This window comes from Penicillium brevicompactum (assembly GCF_028827555.1).
Source record: "Penicillium brevicompactum strain IBT 35665 chromosome Unknown utg000005l_segment0_segment0, whole genome shotgun sequence".
Taxonomy (NCBI): Eukaryota; Fungi; Ascomycota; class Eurotiomycetes; order Eurotiales; family Aspergillaceae; genus Penicillium; species Penicillium brevicompactum.
Window position 1 is genome coordinate 2,939,648 of NW_026623208.1, and position 25,547 is coordinate 2,965,194.

The 25,547-nt window shown below is 48.0% G+C and overlaps 9 protein-coding genes across 9 annotated transcripts; 3 read left to right on the plus strand and 6 right to left on the minus strand.

Annotated features, from left to right (window-relative positions):
• Nucleotides 1-389: 389 nt before the first annotated feature.
• Nucleotides 390-1,957, minus strand: N7506_006958 (LLM class flavin-dependent oxidoreductase; the record flags this gene model as incomplete). The annotated part of the gene is made up of 4 exons (XM_056956251.1): nucleotides 390-1,278; nucleotides 1,330-1,400; nucleotides 1,447-1,620; nucleotides 1,673-1,957. 4 exons carry the CDS (start codon nucleotides 1,955-1,957, stop codon nucleotides 390-392), a joined length of 1,419 nt encoding a protein of 472 aa, XP_056810585.1.
• Nucleotides 1,958-2,663: 706 nt separating this feature from the next.
• On the minus strand, nucleotides 2,664-3,807 carry N7506_006959 (glycoside hydrolase family 75 protein; the record flags this gene model as incomplete). The annotated part of the gene is made up of 6 exons (XM_056956252.1): nucleotides 2,664-2,737; nucleotides 2,792-3,028; nucleotides 3,125-3,273; nucleotides 3,324-3,460; nucleotides 3,518-3,583; nucleotides 3,640-3,807. The coding sequence occupies 6 exons, from the start codon at nucleotides 3,805-3,807 to the stop codon at nucleotides 2,664-2,666; spliced, it is 831 nt and encodes a 276-aa protein (XP_056810586.1).
• A 1,414-nt stretch (nucleotides 3,808-5,221) lies between these two features.
• On the minus strand, nucleotides 5,222-11,438 carry N7506_006960 (NACHT and WD repeat domain-containing protein; the record flags this gene model as incomplete). The annotated part of the gene is made up of 4 exons (XM_056956253.1): nucleotides 5,222-6,158; nucleotides 6,491-8,721; nucleotides 8,777-10,615; nucleotides 10,782-11,438. The coding sequence occupies 4 exons, from the start codon at nucleotides 11,436-11,438 to the stop codon at nucleotides 5,222-5,224; spliced, it is 5,664 nt and encodes a 1,887-aa protein (XP_056810587.1).
• A 1,651-nt stretch (nucleotides 11,439-13,089) lies between these two features.
• On the minus strand, nucleotides 13,090-13,476 carry N7506_006961 (uncharacterized protein; the record flags this gene model as incomplete). The annotated part of the gene is made up of 1 exon (XM_056956254.1): nucleotides 13,090-13,476. One exon carries the CDS (start codon nucleotides 13,474-13,476, stop codon nucleotides 13,090-13,092), a length of 387 nt encoding a protein of 128 aa, XP_056810588.1.
• A 998-nt stretch (nucleotides 13,477-14,474) lies between these two features.
• Nucleotides 14,475-14,675, minus strand: N7506_006962 (uncharacterized protein; the record flags this gene model as incomplete). The annotated part of the gene is made up of 1 exon (XM_056956255.1): nucleotides 14,475-14,675. The coding sequence occupies one exon, from the start codon at nucleotides 14,673-14,675 to the stop codon at nucleotides 14,475-14,477; it is 201 nt and encodes a 66-aa protein (XP_056810589.1).
• A 39-nt stretch (nucleotides 14,676-14,714) lies between these two features.
• Nucleotides 14,715-15,347, minus strand: N7506_006963 (uncharacterized protein; the record flags this gene model as incomplete). Its single annotated transcript, XM_056956256.1, has 1 exon — nucleotides 14,715-15,347. One exon carries the CDS (start codon nucleotides 15,345-15,347, stop codon nucleotides 14,715-14,717), a length of 633 nt encoding a protein of 210 aa, XP_056810590.1.
• A 790-nt stretch (nucleotides 15,348-16,137) lies between these two features.
• On the plus strand, nucleotides 16,138-17,810 carry N7506_006964 (glycosyl hydrolase family 79 C-terminal domain-containing protein; the record flags this gene model as incomplete). The annotated part of the gene is made up of 5 exons (XM_056956257.1): nucleotides 16,138-16,268; nucleotides 16,315-16,730; nucleotides 16,783-17,145; nucleotides 17,196-17,321; nucleotides 17,368-17,810. The coding sequence occupies 5 exons, from the start codon at nucleotides 16,138-16,140 to the stop codon at nucleotides 17,808-17,810; spliced, it is 1,479 nt and encodes a 492-aa protein (XP_056810591.1).
• Nucleotides 17,811-18,733: 923 nt separating this feature from the next.
• N7506_006965 (putative MFS alpha-glucoside transporter) lies at nucleotides 18,734-20,875 on the plus strand (the record flags this gene model as incomplete). The annotated part of the gene is made up of 10 exons (XM_056956258.1): nucleotides 18,734-18,929; nucleotides 18,984-19,123; nucleotides 19,178-19,410; nucleotides 19,463-19,556; nucleotides 19,625-19,774; nucleotides 19,828-20,005; nucleotides 20,061-20,272; nucleotides 20,328-20,542; nucleotides 20,615-20,704; nucleotides 20,770-20,875. The coding sequence occupies 10 exons, from the start codon at nucleotides 18,734-18,736 to the stop codon at nucleotides 20,873-20,875; spliced, it is 1,614 nt and encodes a 537-aa protein (XP_056810592.1).
• A 4,191-nt stretch (nucleotides 20,876-25,066) lies between these two features.
• Nucleotides 25,067-25,531, plus strand: N7506_006966 (transcriptional regulator family: C2H2 zinc finger; the record flags this gene model as incomplete). The annotated part of the gene is made up of 1 exon (XM_056956259.1): nucleotides 25,067-25,531. The coding sequence occupies one exon, from the start codon at nucleotides 25,067-25,069 to the stop codon at nucleotides 25,529-25,531; it is 465 nt and encodes a 154-aa protein (XP_056810593.1).
• Nucleotides 25,532-25,547: the final 16 nt, after the last annotated feature.

Below are 25,547 nucleotides of genomic sequence, written 5' to 3' on the forward strand. Positions count from 1 at the left end.
AAGCCCCGTTGCAGTTGGGCCAATCACACTCGGCGGGCCCCTGACCTCATGGCTTTATTCGCTCTACTCATTCTACTCCGTATGGATTCTTTTATTTCCGCTTCTTCTTGGCAGTCTGACTGGCGCTTAGTTACATGTTCCTGAATATCTTCGAGTACGAGGGAATTTGGAGGGTGAAATAGGCTTAATTGGGCATTGCGATCTAAAGACGCTAATAAACACACAGTACGGAGTACGAAGTATACAGTAGGCAGTGGGTACGAAAATTAATTAGAGCAGTCCTGATTTCAATAAACTAGAACCTTCAAATTGCATCCATTTCATCATTTCATCTCAAACCAAAGGACCAAACAAAAAGAAGAGGCTCATCTAATTTCCCCTGGTGGCTGTTAAACCTGTCCATCATACACCTCATACCCGAACCGCTTTCCAAAATGGTCATCACGCAAACGCTTCTGACCAGCCCCATACACCCTCTCACGCATAGTCCCACTCTCCTTCTCGGGCGCATACACGCCCCTCCTCCTCAACTCCGGAATCAACAATTCAACAACATCCTCAAACGTCCCCGGTGTCTGAACATAGCCAATATTGAACCCATCCAAATCCGCCACACGCACCCACTCCTCCAAGAAATCAGCAACTCGACTCACGGATCCCACAGGAACCGGCCCCGCCCCACCAATCGAAATATGCTTGCCAATATTCCTTGGCGTCCACGCAGGCACATCGGGACTCTGGTACGAAAGCGTGTTAATCGTCGAATGAACCCGCGCATCCACATGCACATCCGAAGCCGTGATCGGCGTGTCCAGATCAAACTTGCTCAGATCGATCCCGCTGCCGCCGGAGAAAAACGCTAGTCCCGCTTCTTCGCTGGCGTAGGACAGGGCTTCGCGGTACTTGGCTTGGGCTTCTTCGTCGGTGCGCCCCACTATGGGCGTGAGGATGGCGAAGACTTTGATGGAGCGCGGGTCGCGGCCGTTTTTCGCGGCTTCGGCGCGGATTGCTTCGACTCGCGGTGCGAGGATGTGTGGTGAGGGGGCGGAGACGAAGATTCCTCCTGCGTGTTTGGCTCCGAAGGCGACGCCGGCGGGCGAGGTGCCGGCCTGGAAGAGGAATGGGGTGCGTTGTGGGGATGGGTCGAGGATGTGGGGTCCATCGAATTGGAAATGCTCGCCGTGGTGGTGGATGTAGTTGATTCGACTGGGGTCTGCGTATACGCCTGTCTCTGCGTTTTCTTGCAGTGCGTCGTCGGCCCAGCTGCCCTCCCACAGTCTGTTGTGTGTTGGTCGTTTGCAGGGTGAGTTGGGCCTCGGTTGCACTTACTTGTACAGAGATGTCAGGTACTCATCGGCTATCTCGTACCGCTTGTCGTGATCTACCAGGGGCAAGCCCACCTATGCATGTCAGCTTTGCATTGAAATTATGGATGTCTCAACTCACTGCCTTGGCGGCTGATTCTTTCCAAGAGGTCACGATGTTCCACCCGAATCGGCCTCCTGTCAGGTGGTCCAAGGTGGAGAATCTTTTCGCGACGACATACGGGGCTTCGTATGAGGTCGAAGTAGTTATCGCGAACCCAAGGTTCTTGGTCACCGATGCCATGGCGGAGATTGGCTGAGACATGTGTTAGCAATTGGAACCTGTGGAAATTCTGCCGCTGACGTACTATCGCAGGATCTCCCATGGGGTACTGGGCGCCATTGCGAATTGCAGGCTCTGCGGTGCCCTTGTACGTGTCATATAACCCATAGGTGTCGGCAAGAAAAAGGGCATTGAAGTCTCCCTTTTCCAGAATCTTGGCCAAATTGGTCCAATACGACAAGTCCCGTCGCTTAGTTGCTGAGCGATCGGCGGGATTCTTCCACTGCCCGAAGGAGAGATGGCCTACTGTGAACATGTCGAAGCCATTGAGATAAATCCGCCGCTTGGGCGTTGAGCTTTCGGCTGCCATGGCGGATGATCAATCAAGTTCCCAGACGAAGGTTTTTATTTATTTTGTGAATCAATTGATTTTATCCCAGGTCGTTCAGTCTCTTTCATTGAAGCCATGCTTATTTATCTACTTCGTCTAGTGTGAACCCCGCTCGAGACAGGTCTGCTGTCATCTTCTTCAAAAAGCACGAATTATGCTCCGACCGTATCAAAAGTGCTCATCACAGTACTGGAGATAAAGGTCATTCCCGTTGGGGAATCCCCTCACGGAGGAAGGCCGAATAACGTTGTCCGCTGGAGAATCGCGTCATACCACGTCGGAGGGATTTTGATCGGGTTGGATCCAATTGCGCGAGTGTTGCTTTTGACAAAAGAACCACCAAAGCCATTCTAATAAATCTCCGATTTGATTCATAGGTCTCGGTACTTTCTCATGTCATCTTGGATTGTTGCGGCAGTGTGGAGATCACTCACTCACTCAACACGACACCACCGCTGAAGGCATTTATTTGGAAGAAGTATTGAATGAGAACTGGGAAGTCCCTGTCCAAAAGAAGCAAATTCTTATAACTTTTCATTCGCATTATTAGCTATGCATGAGAAGGAAGTTCTATCATGTAATTTTGTACAGCCAAATTCCTGAGCCAAGCAAATGACTCTCAGCCAAAGCGCTATCCATCTATAGGATACGCGACCTGTTCTGCAACCACGAACTCTCTTTGAATTCAAGAACTTGTGCATCTACCAGCCTCACAAGCAAGGCCATCGACACAATCATCGTCGATGGAACAAGGCGCATCTTCAAAAATAATCAGTCATCAATACAAAATGGGAGTCGCAAATGTTGGCTTACCAGCACAATGCCCCTCCCAAGAGCAAGGGCTACCAGTGGCCGTGGTGGTAGCGACAGCAGTGGAAAATGTAGTCGCGGTAAAGTCTGATTTGCCACTTTCCGCGACCAGTTGCAAGCTCTTTGCAAGGGAGTGAACCAAATTGTCGCCCATGAAGCGCAAAGTGGTGAAATCGGTGATATAGTGCTCGTTCAAAGCACTACCCGGAAGAACGGCGTCATTCCCAGTGAAGACGATGTCTGAAGTGTTCAGGTTAGTTTATCTGTCAGAATCCTTTGACTTTCCACTGAGCTCATTCTCATTTTCAGCTCAGAATGGAATCAAATTTGACTTACATGTGACGTCCGTCTCAGCATGACCGCGGTTCCCGTTCAAATTGTCATTTGGGAAACAGGTCCGGGCTATCAACCAGGATGCTTCTCCAATGGCTTGTGGAGAAGCTCCATTTGTATCACCGTAGATGCCATAGAACATCTTCCCGTTGCTAAATCTCAGTCAAACTAAGCAACCCATTTCAGTGCTAAATGAACTTACCAAATGACAGCAGCGACGTTATTCCCTGGCAGGGCTCCTTTGTATTGGACGCCAAATCTGTTGGGGATCACGATGAATGGCACTGCATACGCAGATAGAGCGCCAAAGTCGGTCACTGCCTGTCCGTCTTGGTTTCCCTTTCCAAAGGGTCAGTGTCTAAATATGGGAACTGGGAACTGTAAGTGACCACGTACCTCACACTGGAAATTCAGGCCATCGCAGTCAACATCCATGTTCGCAACCCAAACAAACGCTGCCCCCTGTTGAAATGATAAGTCTATAGATCAGAATCAGGGAGTTGCATATGATTTCATACCTCGCTGAAGTCGGCCCAGTCATTATGAATTGTGACTTGTGCAGCATTACTCCCGCTGTTGATAGGGTAATGGTCACCGTCAAACGGTGGCTGGATGAGGATATCATTGCCTCCATCTTGAATCACGATGTTGTGACTTTTCTCTGGGCTGAGGACTACATTCGACATCCCATTGAATTTCAACATTTTCTCATAAGAGCTCGAACTGGGATTGAGTCAATTAAAGACAGTACTAGTTGTCCATGCATGGTGAATCCTATCGAACTGGTCCAATGGAACATGGACAAAAAATATCTCTTGGAGATGCGTGACACGGGAATCGATATACCCAAGACGGAGATTATTGAGGCGAAGCAATTTGATTCTACATCCACGTTACACCAACGACTGATTGAGTTTCAATCATCTGGGCCCGTCGTCCTCAAACCAGCGATTTCTGCATCCTCTAATAACACCACACTCATCTCTGACATTTCAAGCCTCTCGGAAGAAGACATCACACACTTGCAGTCATGCGTTGATGGTCACCTGGGAAGCTCAATTGTTTTGCAGCAGTTTGAGCCATCCATCTCAGAGGGTGAATATTCCTTCATATTTGTCGGCGAGTGTCTCTCACGTGGTTCTGAAATCGCCTCGTAGCGGCGAGTTCCGCTGTCAGCCGCAATTTGGCGGCGAACTGAGTCGCAAATCGATTCAAGAGATTCAGAAGACGACCTTGTCTGTCGTCAATTCTATCTTTGGTGAGCTCAAGGCTCGGTTCGGGGGTGCGACAACAGGGAAGATAGGTTATATGCGAGTGGATGGCTTGGTTACCAAAGACCGCCCGTTTATCTTGATGAAAATCGAAGCTATTGAGCCTTGTCTTTATCTTGAAATAGGCGGGCTCGACCAGATTCTCTCGCTATTGTTTTCAATTTAGTCTATGAGGTCCAAACAAATTTCTCTGGCTCGCTTTGAACACGTGCGCTGGGTCGTCGGAAACATACCATACCCATTTCTTGCATGTCTAATTGTCCACATTAAGGGACCCTTGCGCTAAAGTCCCAGTTGCTAAGAGCTTATGTCTAATTACCATGAGATATTGCTATCATCTCTACCATAACCGTTGATGTCGTCTCTCAAGTCTATCCCATGGGGCTTGGGAGACTGACGGTGAGTCGAGTTAGCACTTTGCATTTTTGTATGCGGAAAAAGAGTAGGTCTTAGTCGGTTGAGATAACTTTCATACGGTTATCTGATAAAGCTTCGGGCACCGGATTAAGCTTGAGGCCTCAAAAGCGGACATTTTCAGCATCAATCCCACATGTCCTCATATTCTAGTTCTAAATTATTCTCAATGTTGCATCTTCAAACTTGTGAACAACAGGCTCAACTGAAGATAGAGCCAAAATAAAGCCAAGGAGCTATTATAGACACAGATGTCTCATCATTCAACGAGCCCCTTCTTGAGAATATTGCACATCTCCTCAAAAAAATCTTTAGTGATCTTGGTGCTCTCCTCCCTCCCTCTGTCTTTCCTAAGTAACCATTTCTTGGTACCAGCGGATAATTCGATTCTGTCAACCTCGGGTGCCATTGTGATTCACCAAACCAGTAAATAACCTGCCACATTCCAGGCCACATATTCAGAAACGGTGGCGAACACTGAGGCCTGGAAATTACCAGGCTTGTTTAATCGCCTGTCGAAGTTCACATTGTATGTCTTTACCCATTCATCATAAAGTTCCAGCAATGACGGAGGAAATGAAGGTGATTTGAGTAAATCTTCAGATTCGAGACAATAGTCATCATCAGAGTCATCGCGGCAGATATCATCCAACTCTCGCCACAGAAAGTCTGTACCGAAGTCTGGGAAGATACGGTATTGTTTTGGCCTTTTCGAATTCTTGGCTTTGATTGAAATAGGTGGTTCTTGAGTTGATTCTTGCTTCCTAGTGCCTTTGATTGACACTGGTAACTGTCTTCCTGTCACCGCAGCAGACGGGAAGTCTTCATTTGATGGAAAATCTATGTCGGTACAAACTAGAGGAAGCCATAATACTTGTTTCCCGTTCAAAGCTATCCAGTTTCCCCGCTGTATGCGTATCTCTAGACCCGTCTTGGGTGAATCAGAGACATAAATGCCACACCTAGGCTGAATATCGAGGGAACCTAGGTTGGTGCTGAGAGATGAACCATCTTGAGAGAACTCGAGGTCAGTGACCATTCCGTCGATGCTCATGGTCTGTTGTAGAGCCCCGGTCGTCGTGTCCCAGAGCCGGATTGTCCTGTCATCAGAGCCGGACGCTAGCAGCTGGCCGTCGGGCGAGAAAGCTACCAACCGAACCCAATGTGAATGTCCCTCGAGCGTCTGTTGTAGCGCGCCTGTTGCCGTGTCCCAGAGCCGGACTATCCTATCATCCGAGCCGGACGCCAGTAGCCGGCCGTCGGGCGAGAAGGCCACCGACCGAACCCAATGTGAATGGCCCCCGAGAGTCTGTTGAAAGTACAACAGAGCATTCAACCAGTCCGTGGTCACCCTTAAATATTTGGATGTTCACGCAGCAAAATGGAGATATGTAAATTCCTGTCAAACGGTTTCAGTCCTAAATGGGAACTATATACTCATCAACAGTTTCGATCAAATTCCATAAAGACAACTCGCCCAGAGTTACTCCCAATAACAACAGTATTGTCTCGAACGACCGAATCCTTGGGTCGATACTTATGAGGAAGCCAAAGCATGTCTCTACCATGCAGAGCCACCCAGTGCTGCCCCAGGGCTTCATTGGCATATGCATGACACGCAAGTGACGCAAACATTCTATACGAAGGCTGAAGCATAAAAGACCCTTGGCTTGTATTCAGAAACGGGCGATCCGTCGAGAATTGCAGGTCGTTTGCCACATCTTCAACAGCGAACGAATGCTGCATTTCTCCTGTATCGGCATCCCAGAGCTTGATTGTCTTATCGTTGGAACTGGAAGCGACGAGCTTGCCGTCGGATGAGAGAGCCACGTCTGTAATTGCATCCGTATGACCTGCAAAAGTGTGCTGCAGGGTTCTTGCGAGGAGGTCCCAGAGCTTCACTATGCCATCTAGGGAGCCAGATGCCAGTGAATTGCCATCTCCTGAGAACTTCACAGTAGTAAGGCAATCCGAATGACCCTCCAGAGCATCTAGCAGGGTCCCATTGCTGGCGTCCAAGAGCTTGACTGCCTTATCGTTGGTGTAGAAGGACACATCCCACATCCCTTTGGACGAGCTTGACTTGATCATGTAATTCCGAAAGTAGAAAGCCGCAAGTTTGCTGTCTGGCGAGAATTTGAGAACTGGGACTGAATCCGAATCCGAAGGATCGTTTAGGATATATTGCAGGGTTCCTGTGGCAACATCCCAACACTTGATAATCTTGTCGGAATAACATGCCACTAGTTTATTATCCGGCGAAAGATTCATGCGATCAGCCATTTTATTGTAGTATTCAGTCCCAGTGACACGCGTGTCAAGATCCCGAGGCTTGCCGATGTGGCCGAAACGGTTTATGAACGCCACAAGCTTGCTATCGAGTGGAAATTTCACCATATCGTTTTCATCTGGCCGGATATTACCGGTCATTTGAAGAATTCCCGTGTTGGTGTCCCAGACCTTGAGTGTATGATATCCCTTGAAGGCCAAGAGCTTGCTATCTGGGGAAAATACCATATCACCCTCGTGGCGGGATTGAGATGGAATCTGGAGGTTATGTTGCAGGCTTCCTGTCTTGACATCCCAGAGCTTGAGGTACCCATCATCAGATGAAGAGGCGGTTATTTTTCCGTTTGGTGAAAATGCCGCCATTGCAATTTCACCCAAATGGCGTTCTTGCACAGGCTGGGTATCGGCTCTAGTAGTGTCCCAGAGCTTTATTGTATTATCCCAAGAGCCAGAGGCGAGAAGCCTGCCGGCTGGTGAGAATACCACCTTGATAGCTCTGTCCGAATGTCCTCTAAGAGTGCAATGCAATGCTCTTGTTTCAACGTCCCAGACCTTGACTATGTTATCCAAATATCCGGCTGCCAGTTGCTTTCCATCGAGCGAAAAAGCCAGACTTAGGACCCAGCCATTGTCAGCGTCTAAATTACTTTGCAGCGTTCCTTTGCTGGTATCCCACAACTTGATTGTGCCATCAAAAGAACCGGTGGCCAGAAGTGTATGATCATTCGGCGAGAACACGGCAGAACGGACTTCACGCGAATGGTAAGTTAAGGTATGTTGTAGAGCCCCTGTCGTATCCCAGAGCCTAACTGCCCCGTCTCTATCGCAAGAGACAATAAGCTTACCATCCGGTGAGAATAGCACCGGTGAGAACACAGGATAGACCTCATTCAAATGGCCTTCCAGTGTACGGCGAAGGTTTCCTGTAGCTGAATCCCATAGCTTGACGGTACAATCTTCAGAGCCAGAAGCTATGAGCTTACCATCTGGCGAGAATGCCACAGATATGACATCTTTCGAATGGCCTCTTAGCGTATGTTGCAGAGATCCTTCTGTATTCCACACCCTAACTGTGGTGTCTGCAGAGCAGGAAGCAATAATATTGCAATTTGACGAGAATACTCCAGAGAAAACCGAACCCGAATGACCCCTTAATGTGTGTTTGAGGGTTCCCGTAGCATCCCAAATGTTGAGAGTATGGTCAGCGGAAGTAGAAAGAATAAGCGCGCCATCTCGTGAAAATGCTGTTGAAAGAACTGGCTTTGAATGGCCTTCCAGAGTTGATTGGAGGTACCCCGTAGTGGAGTTCCAAAGCTTGACTGTACCGTCCCTGGAGCCCGAGGCCAGAAGGTTTCCGTCCGGTGAGAATACCACGGAACTAACATTGTTTGAATGGCTTTCTAGCGTCTGGATTTCTGCACTCCAGGCCGATTCTACCTCTGGCAGTCTGCAGATCCAATCAGGTATCTGTTTGTCAAAGGTCTTTCTGATAGTTGTATGACGTGGCACAAAAATGAGCCCTGAGCAGTATAGTTGAAGTGGTGCTGTATCCATCATTTGCATGTTCTTCAGGATGAATCGTCTCGCATCGTGGAGAAACTCTGACATTCTCAAGTTTTCCTTGTTCTAAACTTTCATTAATGTCTGCATGTGGATTTGATGGGAAAATATAAAGACATACCTGAGTAAAAGACTGCAATGAAGTTATCATATTCACGCTCTCTGATATAATCCCCAAAATACACATTGATTCCAGCCAGTGGAGGAAATGCTCCTCCAGGAATAACAGAATATTATCTGTGGCAGAAACGTGGCTTTGCACCAAGTGATGGACCCAATAACGGCAAGAGTATTGAAGTTCTGCTGGAAGATTTCGGTCAATGATAGTGCTATCCAGCTCCGTCCACCGGGTCCCATCATTTGGTAAATTGCAAATATTCTTCTTTAGACGACAGTGCATGACGTCAAGGCACTGGGAAGCTATCTGCCCATTTTTCTCTTCCTCGTCCACCCAGAATTTAAAGGTCCGTTCGTTCAGCTTGGTGGAATTGTTCACAAGATAGTCCCTGAATGACAAATGCAAAATTCTGATAGGAAGTTTGGGATCGCTGGAGATGTGGAGAACGGAACGGAATGAATCCAGTCGGTTGCTGATATCTTCCTCGGGCATGTCAATAAGCTGTGCAAGGGCACTGACAGACAGCGGAGTAGCTAATAGGATGATCACGCCTATGATCCTTTGGAACTCTTCCACCAGCTCCTCTGAATCATCTCGATCCTGGCCAGCAACAAGTTGATTTAAAATCGGTTGGTATGTTCTGTCCATCTTAGATGCAGACGTCAGCCCGGGGTCTTGGAAGAACTTCTCGAGACGTCTTTCTGGATTCCATTTTAGATCACCAACAAAGCGGCATATGGTAGCTGCGAAGATAAACAGTGGGACAGCCATAGCGACTATATCGTGGATCCTATTTTCCCCAGGCCATTCCGGAGTAAGAGATCGGTCTTTCCGGATGACTGAGAATTTGTTCTCAAGGAATAAGGTCATATCACGCCAGATCTGCTCTTCGGGAACATTTTGGAGAGCGACGGGCTGATAGTCACTTTGTTCAAGGAAACCAAAGCTAAAGTGAATCGATAATTCGGGCCGGCTTGTCAAGAATAATCGCACAATCTTTGACATTTTGGGCAACAGCTTAATAAGCGTTTGTATGTCTTCGTCTGATTCGCACTCATCCAGGGCATCGATAATCACCACTGCAATCGGAGTCTGTTGATGCTGATTCAAGCGAAGTAGTGGCTGCAGCAGAAGTTTGTGAAATTGCTCACTAAGTGATCTCGTCGCAATGAAAGGATCGCGCTCTACTGCTTTCCTGACACCCGGTATCATTCCGGGGATGCTAGCGGCCAGCTGTCGTGTGATTGTTGGGATAAGCTTGATAGCATTCATGCGGTCCTCTTCACCCCTCTTGAAGAAGAAGCTGGCCCCAAGCACGTTTTGGGCCTTGAGGGACTTGGCCACACTCCGTGATATAGTAGACTTCCCGGTTCCAGCCATACCACTCAACCAGAATATGGATGGACAGTCTGGGGAGGCTGCCCAGTCCATCACGCGTTGAAGTAGCTCCGTTCTCGTTCCGGGAAGGCATTCATCTTCATGCTGTTCAGCAAACGAGTTATGCGAAGCCCCGTCAGCGACGGGTAGCCTTGAGAGATCGACTTCCTCGGCGAGATCGTGGATGGCTGACAGCATCATGTCAGACTGGGCTAGAATGTCTTCGGCTTCCTGTTTACAGTGGAGGTGCTGATCGAGTAGGAGCCATAGTTTCAGGTCCATTTCCTCCTCTTTAATGGCAGATTTAAGCGCGGTGAGCGGTTTGTCGGTGATCCCAGTGAGACTTGCCAGTATCCCTTTTCCTATGGTGGACTGTTGAATGGAGCGTACCTCGGCTGCGTAGCGCAAGACAGCCACGTAGACTCGAACGATCGCATGTTCCTTTTCCTGGTTGTAGACTTTCGACTGTTTCTCACGGTAGAACCTTTCTTCCATAAAAGCGCATCGAGCAAGAACATCCGCCAAATATCCCGAAGATTCGAATAAAGCACCCCGTAATTCATTATGGTTTTGAGCCATCTGATTGCGCTGGTCAGCTTATTATCTGGGATCCTGGGCCACAATTACATACCGTCAATCCAAGCGACACGACCGCCCACGCACTCGATGCATGTCCGGTAGGGTCGAATGCCACGATATTGGTAATAACATCCTTAAAAGACAATGTGCAACTGAGAATTTTCTGAGAAATTTCTCGAATGTAAATATCCTCAGTACCCGACCGTTTGATCACTAAGCCTCCCTTTTGATATTCCTGATATTGCTCTCTTGTTGTCTGGACAACCTGGCTTAAGATCCCCTCTGTTCTCAAAGGGCCGGGAACGTCGTTATCCTTGCTGCTGGAGGATTGAGCAGCAAATTGCACACCTGACAAATGACGCTTTTCGCTCTCGTTCAGTTTGTTATAGGCGATCTGCCAATGATCCGGTGGCTCTGGGTTGTTAGGAAGTGCCTCGTCGACTATGTCGGCCTGATCGGAGAGGCCAGGTGTGCGCCCGTTCTGCGTGACCTGATTTTCAGGAAGCTCCGGCTGCGGTTTTCCATGTTGGGATTGGTCCTGCTGAGATTGGTCCTGCTGAGATTGGTCCTGCTGAGATTGGTCCTGCTGAGATTGGTCCTGCTGAGATTGGTCCTGCTGAGATTGGTCCTGCTGAGATTGGTCCTGCTGAGATTGTGGGCGGTTCCTTCTGAACAATGACTTGAACCGTGCTCTGAGACGCCGAACCATCTTTGAGGGGGAGTATAAACGCTTGAAAGAATTGGTGTGAATTTTACAAGATATTTAGCCCGGGAAGCATTGGTTGGACTTTTGTTCTCATCTTATTTTTCTTCTTTTCCAAGAAAGAGAAGTGAAAGCGAAATAACGATGGACATTGATTATGCGACTAGCGAACTTAGGTTTGGCAAGCAAAAATTGGCTGGCTGAGGATGGATCACCAGAAACATTACTACTTTCGGACCGCGTTTCCACAGTTCTTAAATCGAGAGCGAGTTCTTTACAAGCATAGAGTTAAAACCCTCGACAACACGCAGCACATCCCTTATATGTAACATGGCGCACTTCGTGGGTCGGGCCGGGCCATTCCTGACGTTTTCCAACCCGCCATCTACTACGGCGCAGTAGTACGCGTCTGTGTATGTTAGCAAGACCGCGAGCATTTTTAGCAAAAGAAAGCCTGATCTATAAAACTGCTCTGAACTGCAAGGGCATTCAAATGTAGCTGGACAAGAAACTCGAAAAAAATTCATTCGGTTCAATATGTCAAACGCACGTGGCAAATGCATATCTTAACGTAATCACATGTGGGTCGCGCATCCCTGGCGTTTTCTACGTATCTCACGGTGATCTCGGTCTCGTCCACCGAGAAATGCTGTTGCCGTTTGGCAGGAGGAACAGGGTTCAGCATTGTCTGGGTACAGGGCGGCAGCGTCCATTGCCGCAATGTTGAGCCATTGTATATGAGCTGTCATATATAGTCTACCACTAGATACATATTGCTTGAGACCATCACAGCGAGAGCATTTATGTAGGTGATGTTGAACAAAGAGTAACAAAAGGTCCAGTTGAGACGAGCCGTGGGAATACGCTGACGTGATGCCAAGACGGGAGAACTCCCAAAACGGCCGCCCGCTAACCCGTCACATCGTTAAACTGGAAGACGCGCGCTGCGCACGCTGCGGCCCTGAAACGACAAGAAGGGGAGGAAGTTTGAGATACGTGAGGTTATTGAGATAGATTGAGATCACTTGGTGGACCAAGGAAGGCTAAAGCATGGCGGGAAGAACATTGCGAGTAATGACAAAGCAGCCGAGGCCGGAGGACCTATTTTGATTGGGCAAGAATATCTGTATACGAGGTTTTCCGCATCTTCTGGGAACGTCGCTCGGGTGTAGGGGAGGTGAGTTGGGGTAAATTTTCAGCTTCATCGGCCGTCTCTGTCCATGTGAACTGGGTTTCTGTATCGTCATCTTGTTCATCACACAGCACTGGCGAATCTTCTGCTTATGGGACACAATTGGTACAGCATGGATCGGAATCAGTTTCACCACTTGCACACAGAGATTCTTTCTCAAACCCTCCTTCGAAACACGCTATACCTATTACGGTCAAGCTGCCCCTGACCCCTGTTCTTGGCAGTAATCCAGTACAGCTGTAAATAACAGGATAAAAATAGCGCCGTATTAAGCTTGTATGGTCTCCAGTGCTTATAGATTATTGTGAATATCACATCTAGGTGCTTTATACATTCACAGCTTTAGCAATTTGCGACGTAAGCATCGGTACACATCTGTACATGGTGCTCTGAGTGGTGGAATGATGCATTGTCCATTACAAGGACGGATTTAGGTTCTGGCCATCCTCCGCAATGCTGAACAAGCTAAGCTATGAAGCCCTCAAATACGCTGGAGTCTGTAGAGCCGCGGAAGACACGCGAGAGGACGATCCCATCTTGGGCATACACGGGCAGTATCTGATATCGCTGGTCGCGATGGAACTGTGTTACCTGAAGCGGGGATTTGCCAAGTGGTGCCCAACCTGTCCGTCTGAACCCAACCCGTTTATCACATCCAGAATCATCAACATATACCAAGTGGTACGATTGAAATTCCGATAGGTTGTGCAGATAATAGTCCCGCAGATCGGCATTTTGCTCCCTTCCACGTTGCCGCGCAGACTTTTTAGACCAACCTTTGGCGACAAGGGCTCTTCTTATGCTGGAGGTTGTAACCATGGTCCGGAACTCATCCCAGAGGAAGACAGCCATTTCATCGAGTTAGAGACAGGGCTTTTCGGATAGGTGATCACAGAGGGCTCCTATCATTAGCGGTGTCACAGTTCGTTTCCGGCCTATGCGAGTCTGGGGCGCATAGATGCTTCCAAATTGCCGCAAGTTTCTGCGAATATTAATGATCGTAAGGTTGCTGCATTCAGCCTCAGCGGCCATCTGAGACGTGGTGAAGGTCTGACTCTCTATCATATCACGAATGAGATGAAGCTTTGAAGCAGGAGGCCTTGAGGCCTTGGAGCCATGTCGTTCGGATTGAGTTCACGTTGACTCTGAAGACGGCGAGTGATTGATGAGCGAGAGAAATGGGAGGAGGGGCACGGGGATAGCATGTGTATGGCAGTTTCGTGTAAATTACACCATCTAAAGTTTCAGATACGTATTGTAAAATACATAAACTATTCAAGAAAGCGGTCTAGGAAGCGGAGTGACCAAAATCTTTCCATATTGGGACTAGCGCGTGTCCGATTATTGCTTTGGAATTAAGTAGTAAGAGTGTGGAGGTACTGTACAGTACGTCCCGAAACTGGTGCAACCGCCTTTACTCTTAGAGTGATTCTCTAGTCCAGAAGCAGGGATTCTACGGAAAAACTCCAAATACGTACTAGCGTGAATTAGTAATCAAAATTAGAGAAGCATTCGAAGAGTTCAAGTGGTTGCACCAGTTTCGGGACGGACTGTATAACCTGAATTGTCTTAGTAGTTGGGTGGGTGACCACCAGCGAATCCTCACTGTTGTATGTCTTTGTTTTTGTTTCAAAGTTTTGGAAATACACTTTGAAGCCTGCCTTTGATCTATACACTACCAAGGGCGAAGCTAATGAATTTATGCTGTCCCTTACACATGATTGTTTGCAGAATAGCCTTCTTGTAACTGACTTGCACGCTCGTGAGATAAAGGCGCATGATCTTACCTAGGAAGCTACTAAAAGACTTTCGGATTCTTTGTGATTGGTGTTACAGCAATGCGCGGAGGTTCAACAATCAGGGCCATTCTCGAGAAAATCGCACACGATCTCAAAGAACTCCATAGTGAACTTAGTCTCCAACCCCTTGTCTTTCTGAAGGAGCAATTTCTTGGGACCAGCAGGAAATTCGATAGACTCAACTTCAGGTGCCATTGCTATTCTCCAAGCCAAAAAATAGCCTGCCACCTCCCAAGCCACATGCTCGGGCATGGTGGCGAAAAGTGATATGTCCTAATCCCCAGTGTCTGCTCACCTGGTTTTGAACGTGTCGTTATATGTGTTTGACCAGGCAAGATATAGCTCCATGACTGATAGGGGAAATGAGCCTGATCCAAGGAGATCTTCTACTTCCATGTGGGTGACGCCATCATACTCGGACTCCAAATCATTGTAGTCCCGCCACAGATGTCCGATTCCCCAGTCATAGCTGATTCGATAGCGCCGCGGCCTTGTAGTCGTTGCAGTTGGTCCCCTGTTAACGTCCGGTGTTTGCAATTTCGTGACTGTGTTTGGCACAGACGACTCTTGTTTTTCCTCTTCTGACTCAGTGACAAACGATGGGTCTTTTGTTGACTGTTGCATTGATGTTTGCAATCCGATGCCTGATTCAGTAGACATTGACGGCTTCTGAGAAACAATGGATTCCGTGGACTCTATGACTCCGGCCACAGAGATCTCAACTTCATCAGGGGTGAATCTAATATTTAAGCCAAAGGTGGTTTCCAGAAAGATGGTATTTTTATCACACTCTGCGAGAGGCTTATCAGAAAGCTTGCGCCATGCCTCACCCAAATTTCTGATGCTTTTGATGTAACATTGGGATTCGGGTTGGTTGGCAAATACGGCGAGCGGTTTGTGAATGTCGTCGAGAACAAGTGTCATAGTTGCTGGCTTAGGCTGAAGAATGATATCAACTGCAAAGAAAGAAAAGCGGAGGGTTTTCATTTAGCGGCACGGGTCTGTTATGGAAAGACGCTGTTGAATAAGTAGTATGGGGGACTGGCGCGCAAGCGTTAACCATCACATGAGTCATTTCCTGAAACTAACCAAGGAGAACGAGGCGGCTATTCGGAGAGGCTCTATTCTATAACAAAATTTGGAGCCAGTTGGTGAAATGATCCATGTGGCATACTCTGAGAAAGCAATGCAGCGCCAACTCTGAGCGCCACGGCGCGATGAGCCCCTGCCAAAATTAGGCGCCGACGCTATGCTCGAGTGGTTGACCCGCCCACGAAACGTGATAAAAAATTCTTAGGACTTGACCGGCAATGAAAAAAACGTGACAGTCGATTATTTGGATTGAAGTTCCCAGTGAGCACACATTTTCCAACAAAATATCGGATGATGCAGACCTCGGGTTAATCGATTCCGTCAGTAGCCGACATTCCTCTGATGATTGGTGGGTCAAGTTGAAGATCGACACCCTCCATTGTTACATTGGGGCTATTGGAACAAGTAAAAGAAATTAGCTCAGTAATTTGAATATTGACCTCTAGTGCCATGGCTTTCCAAGAATCAAATTGAAAGTCTAGTGAATGTGGGGTTCCCCGGATGAACACTTACTTGATTGAGCCCGTGCTGAGGGGTTTATTTATGCTTAAATGCTGAAGACCTGGTTCTTCAAAACTTCCAAAATTCTGTGTCCAGCTTTAGGTATAGAGAGCTCCAAGTCATGGCCTTCCGTTCAATCTCTGCCTCGCTCTTGTACTTTTCGGTCTCGGCATCGGGCTTGAGTTTCAATGTGCCTGCGTCTCCACCCTCCAACTCAAGTGGTCAGCTCTCCGCCGCCCCAGTCGGCGTCTCGTGAGTGGAGGTTGTCTTCCTTAGAGGGACTTTGCTCATCATGCAGTTTGGAATTCTTCACCTTTCCGGAGTACATCCAGGATCTTCCATCAACAACCACATGTCTGCAGAATCTGAAAGACCTGACGGGCACGTGGCCTTCAGTCAGAATTGGAGGCACAACACAGTACCGCATCACTCCTTTTCCCGACAAGGCTCACACTAACCTCGACAGGGATCGCGCAACGTATGATGCATCGTCTAGTGAAGCTGTCACGTACACAGTGGCGAGCACGAAAGACGCTCCTACAACTTTGACTTACGGTCCTTCATTCATTTCTTTGGCTGCAACATACGCAGGAAAGGTAATTCTGGGACTCAATCGTCGCTTGGACAATATTTCGAATACGATTGCAGCTGCGCTGCTCGCACAAAAGAATATGGACAACCTGTACTCCATCGAGCTTGGAAATGAACCCAACTGTCAGTCGCAGCAATCATAAGCATTATCTCTACAGCGCTAATTTCGATACAGTCTTCGTCGACAGTGATCCCATCGCCCAAGGCTCATCTTGGACAGCTGCGGCCGACGAAGCATCCCAGATCGCATGGCAGGATGCTGTGTGCGGAAATCTCTCTGCATCTGATATCATTTCTGCGGGTGTCTACTTCGGCACCTCGCCGATGAGTCTTGCTTCGTTGACTGCCAAAGAGGGCAATTCCAATGCTTATGTCAAGGACTATTGCTCCCACAACTACCCACAGTCTTCCGGCAGCTATAACCTGACGGCACTCATGAATCACAAGGACATTGCGACTCAGGTCAAGCCGTATGCCGCTGAGATCTCCGCTGCGGCCGCGAAGGGAAAGCCACATGTCTTCGGGGAGACTAACTCAGGTAATTCATGTTCTTGGCGACTGTTGTACTGGTACTGATGGCCATCGCAGCAACCCAAGGTGGAGGTGGCATCAGCCCAACCTTTGGTGCTGCCCTCTGGATTCTGGACTATGTGGTGCAGACTGTCATTCTGGGAACAAATGCCCTTTACTTCCACCAAGGCACCATTGGCAACTGTGAGTTTGGTCTCGTTCGGCTCTTAGGGATTGTCTAACTCTCTAGGTCAATATTGCTGGTGGGGCCGATACAACATGGGCTCACCATACTACGGTGCCTATTTCGCAACTATGGCGCTGGCGAATGCTGACCAGATCGCGCCCCTGGATAGCCAGGATTCTGCCTACGCAGCCTACGCCATTTACAAGTCCGGCGCCCCTGTCAAGGTCCTTCTCTACAACTCCGACTACTATGTAACTGGCACCCGCTCGTCGCAGACCTATTCACTTTCCGGTCTCACTGGCTCCCGCGTCACTGCCAAGCGTCTGACAGCCCCCTACGCCACATCCCGGGTTGACCAAGGTGGGGATCCCACCGTTGCAGGTCGAACTTTCGCCAATGGCACCTGTGTGATCCAAGGTAAGGAGGTTGTGGAAACGACGACTGTTTCCGCTGGAAAGGCGACCTTCACTGTGGCAGCTTCGGAGGCCCTCCTGGTGTTTTTGTGAGGCGGTCATGGTGGAGAAACAAGCCCCGTATTCCCGTGGATAAAGTGGAATTGGTACCTTTCGGATGAGCGGCGAGCCCCGCCAGCGCCGCCGGGGATTATCTTCTTCGGGATTAGCGCGGTGGGCAGTATACAATGTGGAAGCTCCACTCAATCCTCTTATTCTGTCTTGTTCGAATGAAGCATTATATGAACTCCAATGAATTTAGCATTCTAAGCGAAAAGTCTAACAGCAGAACGTAATGGGGAAGTCCATGGAAGAAGCTAGGTGCCAATAACCCTAGCCCGACAAATCGATCAGGGCATCTCTGTAGTCTCATGGAGTTGATAGCGGGAGAATAATAGATCCATGCGATCCTTAGGGAAAGGAAAGAGCTCTTAGGCTTACCGAGCTAGCTCTTGGGACAGGTTTGGGGGATTCTCCGGCTCAGTCTCTCTCCTGTCACCTGCAGACCGGGGCACATGTCTTTGGTACCATTCCAGTCACAGGCTAGTCGGAGTACAAGTGCGAGAACTACTTCAAAATTAGCTTTTGGTGTCTACTCGCCCTCGGGTGAGCTTACAGCGAAGCAATTGCCGCGCCATCTGGGCATCCACTAAGATTCTCCCTCTCAAGCCCAGACAGCCACCCACTTCAAATCACACCAATATGAGCCAGCGAATCCTGAAGTCGGCAAATGAACCGGAGACCGGGATCAGCCCTGTAATTCTGATCTGGTCATGATTTTCATCCAATATCGAAGCTCAGCTCTGGGGCCCCGGATCCCCGCATTTCGCTTCCTTGTCCTTTGTGGAATGTCTGCATTAAGGTTCGGATTTTTGCTTGTTTTTGCCTTTCATAAGCTCACCATATAAAATAGTTCTTTTGGATCCTTTGCTGGGCTAGTTTGATCAGCTCCTACCTTCAGACGAAGTGCTATCACCATGGAGCCAAAGGCGAATACCGAGATTGTCGAGAATGCGACAGTCGATCAAAGAGATGACCCGCCGATGAAAAGCATGGGTCCCGTCATGCGATCTCGCGAAGATGACCTTGGCATGTTGCAATGCGTAAGGCGATTCAAGACCGTGTCGTTGATTGCGATGGCTGCCGCTTTCAGTGCATCGCTCGATGGGTATCGTAAGTCACTCCCGGAATCTGCAATGAGGATAGAGAAATAACCGAAAGTATCAGAAATCAATCTCAACGGAGGTATCGTGTCCAACAAAGGATTCATTCGGCAGATGAGTGCCCCTGGCACAACTGTTATCCCAGGAAAATACATCTCAGCTTGGGGAGGTATCCAATCAGCAGGTCAAACAGTCGGTCAAATTGTAATCAACCAAACGACGCTCATGTTGAATGTCTTTGTCTAATTTTTGATCCAGTTCCTCCAATATGCAACTGAAAAGTTCGGTCGCAAAATCGCATTCTACATCATCTGGATCGACATCGTTATCAGCATCTTCATCGAAACGTTTGCCACCAGATGGGATCACTGGCTTGTCGCCAAGCTCTTCTCTGGGATGGGCGTTGGTATGCTTCAGTCTACCATGCCTCTATACCTATCCGAGATTGCGCCCACACAGCTCCGAGGATTCTTTATCAACGCATACAGTTTGTGAGTATACCCCTGGTGTCGGAAATCTTCTTGTGATGCTGACAAGCGACAGTTGGTTTGTCTTAGGCCAAATATTCGCTTCGGTGGCTCTCCAGGAGCTGAGTGCAAACGACCCGTACGACTTTCGGGTTCCCATCTACACACAGGTATCAACACTCTTCTTCCGATTGATCTTCATTTGTTCCCTTGCAGCCCACTAATACCTTCTCTGCAGTGGGCTATGGTCGGTCTGATTGCTGTCATCTTCCTTTTGATTCCAGAGTCACCCTGGTGGCTGGTGAGTCAAGGCAAGATCGAGAAGGGGGCCAAGATTTTGAATCGGCTCAATGGAAAGGTCGATGGATACAGCGTTGATGAGCAGATTGTCAGTACTCATTCGTCTTTGTTCATTCAGATCAGAATCCTGATTACTCGCAGGAAATCATGAGCGCCACCGTCACCGAAGAGCGTATCGTCGCAGAGCGCAACGCAGAAGAAGGCACATGGGCTGTTTTCCAGGGCCGCAATCGCATTCGATTCCTCATCGCAGCTTGGCCGAAAATTGCTCAGCAGTTGGTCGGTTTAGCTGTATTCAATACTTACGCGACTTATTTCTGTAAACGACCCGGTCGCCCTTTTTTGCGACTGTCTGAAACTGACTTCCTTTCTAGTCCAGTATGCGGGTAGCAAGGATCCTTTCATGGTCACTGTTATTTTATCCTGTGTACAGCTTTTGTCTATGATCATGACTGCTTTGACCACCGATAAGCTCGGTCGGCGCCCTTTGACGGTCTACCCCTATGCTGTAACGTCGATCTCGGTTCTGTGTCTTGGGATCATCGGCTGTTTCGATTATACGAAGCCAGCAACAAGTTCCCTTCTTGTATGCTATCTTTTTTGTTTTTGGTATCTTGAGACCTAGCTAACACGGGCGACAGATTTTTTTCGCTTGTTTGGCTACATTGTCGACAACTGGTGCTTCGGCGATCGGATATGCCTACGCGGCTGAAGTCCCCCAACAACGTTTGCGTGCCAAAACGGCTGGCTGGGCGCTTGCTTCTTCCAATGCGATCGCAATTATGTTTAGCTTCTGCACGCCGCTGATGATCAACAATGAACCTGTGTCGGCTTGGGGTGTGAAAACGGGTTTCTTGTGAGTGACTTACAGGCAACAGTCCAACCAAATATATGTTTCAACCACCTAACAATATTTTCTGCCTGATAGCTTCGCAGGAACCGGTACCATTGCGGTGATTGTCGCTTGGCTTATTCTCCCAGAAGTAGCACGTCGCACACCTGCTGAGATTGATGAGATGTAAGTCGCTCGCAACTATGGTTGACACGGTCGGGTTTTGCAGCAGTCTAACATTTGTCTTCCAGGTTTGAGAAAAAGGTGAATCTTCGCAAGTTCAAAGGATATGTTACTGAGGTCCAGCTGCGTTCAAACGAGCAGTACGATGAACATGAGATGAACACAAGGGGTTGATGGTTTAAGGTTGCCCATGGAGATTAATTGCATTTTAACTGAGCAGACCCATCGCCCTGGGAATGATATTGAGGGATACAAATCATTCACTAAGAACAGCCATGGTCTATAAACAATAATTATTCCTTTGCAAAGTTGGACATAAGCTCAAAAAAACGATGTTGGCGCAAACAGCAAAAATGAAATCATTTGGCCCACTGGCGGGATTGATCCACCGACCTCGCCATTACAAGTGGCGCGCTCTACCACTGAGCTAAACGGGCAAAGATTATACATTTTCGCTCGCCACCTGGGATTATCACCATGGCATAAGCCAAAACTTCACAGGTGTCGGTTCATCAAATCATTAGGATTAAACCTCATGGCTTTATGGACATTATACTTCAGACTACAGGGTAAGAATATTAGCCACAGGCCAGGTTATTTACTATTAGTATATTCAAAGAGCATGTCAAATCAGACACGGAGTAGACCTCATGGGGAGGTAGGGATTAGCATTTTGATCCGGGGCAAGTATAAAGTACAACCTGAGAATCACTGGAGAAAGATCAGTGTAGGCCAGCCAACTTAAAAAAAAAGCCTAACATCAATCTCCAACACAATGAACCAAACCACAGATATGTGTTAACCAGCTTTGCTAAAACAGAAAAAAAAAAGAAATGTTTTCATATGCCCACTGTCGGGATTGATCCGACGACCTCGCCATTACGAGTGGCGCGCTCTACCACTGAGCTAAACGGGCTGGAAGATGACCTAAGACCAGCATCTGGCGTATATATTTATTTCGTCGCATGCTTATTTCCCCGCTAATCCCAAATCAGCTGTGAAGCCTCTGCGCAGCCCCATACAGACCGAATTGGGTCTAGTATAGAGCGGTCTAGACCCTCTTGGCACATCCGGGTCAATTTGTTGATCATGAACGAGATATGCATACATCCTCCAGGGCTGTAGGGTTGTAGACCATTTGGTAAATGAAACTGTTCCCTATATATAGCTATCTGATGTTCTCGATATTCGCAATGCTCTCACACTCAATTCACACTTCTTTCCGGGCTCTCCGGGGCTCTTCATCGCCAATTTAATTGGCTGTACTTTTGTTGATCCACGTCATCCCGGTCATGGCACGTGATTTTTGTCACAAGCATCTGGAGTCTTATCCATTCGAGAACTTGGAACCCTTTCCTCACGATGGTGTATTTCTGTCCCCAGAGCTGGCCTGTACTGGGAGCTTCCCACTTTACACCCAGACCTACCGCGAACAAAGCGACCTGCCCCCAAGCCAGCAATATGACCCTTGCAGGCAGGACCAGTGGGATCCCAATGGCTACCAGATGAGCACACCAAACGGGCTGGCTGGAAATCACCACGAATTCATCACCAGCTCAGACTGCGCCAATGTTTCTTGTCATCGACACGAAATAGCGAACACAAGAAACATTCCATTGGTAGACATCAATCATTCTTTCTCGAGTAGCTGTCTGGGTGAACTTGTTTCACAGCCAGTGACGGCGGCATTACACGAGATATCCTACCAACAGAGTTCGGCTAAAGAGTCTACTTCTCATAGCTCTTGCGATGAACTCAAACAGATGTGAGTCCCCGTGATAAGGATTTCCACCTGCATTCTCGGAGTTCTGCTCTTCTAACCTGACTTACGAAGGGAAAGTAAGAATGGTCTCACGCAGTGTAAATGGGTGGGCTGCACAGACTCAGACCTTTTCAGTCGTGATAGAAGGTTGTGGTGGCACATTAAAGAGGATCACATTCTCCCCAGTGTATTCAAATGCCCTACTCCGGGATGTGAACAGACCTTTGACCGTCTGAACAAGTTGAACGAGCATTCAAGAACCCATGAGGACTATCAACGGCGAAAGAGGGGGGGGTTGGATTACTGATCGTATTCAGTGCGGGTGGCAAGGATGCAAAAGCTCGAACTTCTTCAGCCACGAGGAAACATTGTGGCGGCACATCAAAGAAAAGCATATTCTCAGCGATGCATTTAAATGCCCCGCTTCAGGGTGTGGAAGGAGGTTTGGTCGTCGAGACAAGCGGGATGAACATTCGAGAACCCATAGCGCCAATGACGAGCGAAAAGGCAAATGATGCGTTTCATGCCAATCTCCACGCAGAACCTTGGAAGGATTCTTTTCAAGGATTTTTCTTCGGTCTGAGATTCATGACTCCATGTATTTTTCAGTTTTGTCTTCCAGTCTTTGGGGCCCTTCTAGAGATAAAGCGAGTGTACAGTTCGTTTGTCGTTTCATACTTCCCACTATTGTTGAGACTCTTGATTTTCCGCTGTGTATTTCATGTTCCATTTAGCAACGTTCAATGACAGTTTTTGACCCACTTATCTCCTATCATACCGGTCAAATTTGAAGGATTCATGGAAAGCTAGGGAGCTATCTAGCTTGCGAACCCGGAGCCGAGGATAAACCGTAGGATACTTTCAGCAACAAGCAACAACCTTGATGACCTTCCAATTTGAGTTTATTCTCACAAACAACAAAAAAAGCATGGTAGCCAGAGATCGCCTAACAATGTTGGATTGAGATTGATGGGTGAAGCTGATCATCCGCGATCAACAAGCTATTCCCGCTGCGATTTGCCTCCGATCTAGACAACTACACAACCCACACAGAGCTATGCCCGGAGCCGAAAATGCTGTTCAGGTCTACAACAGTCTTGGCTAATAGCTTCGCGACTCAAGTGACCATTTGATGTGGCCCAGCACTACATGGGTCTTGGAATTAGTTTTTATCTGCGCAGCTTGTGCCACTTTTGCTCTGACGCTTACTGGTAGAATCTATCCTTTTGCCGTCTCGATGAATGGGTGAATTATAACAGACTGATGTACGGGTGAGAAGCATAAATCGTTTCAAAATAGTAGATTCTGGCTGTCAAAGCAAAAAGACCGACCGGAGAAAAGAAAGAAGAGAGACTTAAGGGGGAGAGAGCTATCCAGTCAGGCCTGGCATCACCTGACCGCCCATCCCCAACAATTCCCACCGAGTGTCTCTCATGACAGGGTTGCTCTCGTTGAAAATCTGCAATCGCCATTTGATGCCATGATTAGTCTACACCCAGGCGTGTCTAGGCTTTCTGTTGTGAAAGTTCTGGTTCATGCACGTCGGCTGGAAAACGGCTACCGGGAGACGTGCTGTAAGCAAAATCATCAGCATGGTTGAGAGGGCGACCCTAAAATACTTTATGAATATACCAATGCTATCGGAAGAATCATGAAGTCATCAGGCGGGGAATATTGTCAACAAATTCACAGTTCAAAATAGACGGTGATGGTAAGACAGATGTAGATATCTGAACCTTGGAAGATACATTCACTTGTCCATAGAATTTCTAGATCTGGAGATCTGACACAGTGCCTGAGGATACCCTAAGTACGCGAGCCCTCATTGAGCAAAACGATGACCTATGAGGGTCGGGCGAGGTTCATGCATATGGGTTTCGGCCAGCCACCACACCTTGATGATCACAGCCCCATAATGTAATTCATCATCACTTTAGAGCAGTATCACTGACGAATTTCGGAATCGATGAAGGGCTCAGGCTCGGGAGACTCACAGGTTCCTGCCCGAGATTTGTATGGCCTTGGCAAGATTTCAAATTGGTGAGGGATCTCTTGGCCAATCATGCACATGGGGAACACCCACTGATACCAGAGCAAGGGACCTGAGCGAATGGGGTCACGAAAAACAGGGACGATCCACAGACAAAGTAGATCAGTGGAACTCGATACAGTACCTTACAAGTGAGAATTCAGAGCGGAAGATGAACCTAGAACTTTTATGGATTAGAGACGAATACAATACTAAACAGGTACTCATTCAGACCAGCAGAAGGCCGATAATATCAAAAATCGAAACGAAAACCCCGCGAAATACAGTACTTTTGATTTGGGGTACACGGTATTACTGTATTATTGATTTGGAAACTCAATCATCACTCAGAGATAATTCGGTGACCCCGGTCAAAGTGAGGTCATCTAAGCACACTGCTCAAAATACCTTCCTAACTTCCCAACTTTTGTTCTATATAAACTCGTTCTTTCCCCTGAGATTTCGCCATAATTCTTCCAATTAAGCAAGTTCATATTCTCAGGCCATTAAGAGACGGAGATACGCTTTTTCCGCCATTCAATTCGTTTGTGTTTACTTACTCTCGGGCCTCGTCATGTCACGAGCTCTATCCGATGAACACCTCGCATCTGTTCCGTTTGAGACCATCAACCCTTTTCCTGATATCAATCAAGTACTTCGCCACAACCCGCTGTTCGCTCAAACCACGCCATTCAGCACGTACCATTACCCTGGACAGAGTCTCTCTACTCCTTCTGTCTATGAACCCTATATGCAAAGTCCGTGGACCGTGAGTGAATACAATCTACACATGCCTGAAGCTGTCACTCGAAGCCGCAACCAATTTCTTTGTGGGTCGGATGGAGACAATGCTACGGTTGGAACAGAGAACACGGTGCATACTGCTTGGGACGATGTCGAGATACCGGGTCTGAGTGATTTTAATATGGGACAGTTGTCGTTCACAACCGAGAACCCATCAAGAGAGACAACTCGTATGGTCAGTCCAACTGGGATATGTACGCCTGATAGCTCACGCCAAGACCTCATTGATAAGTGAGTTCCTGCAATGCACA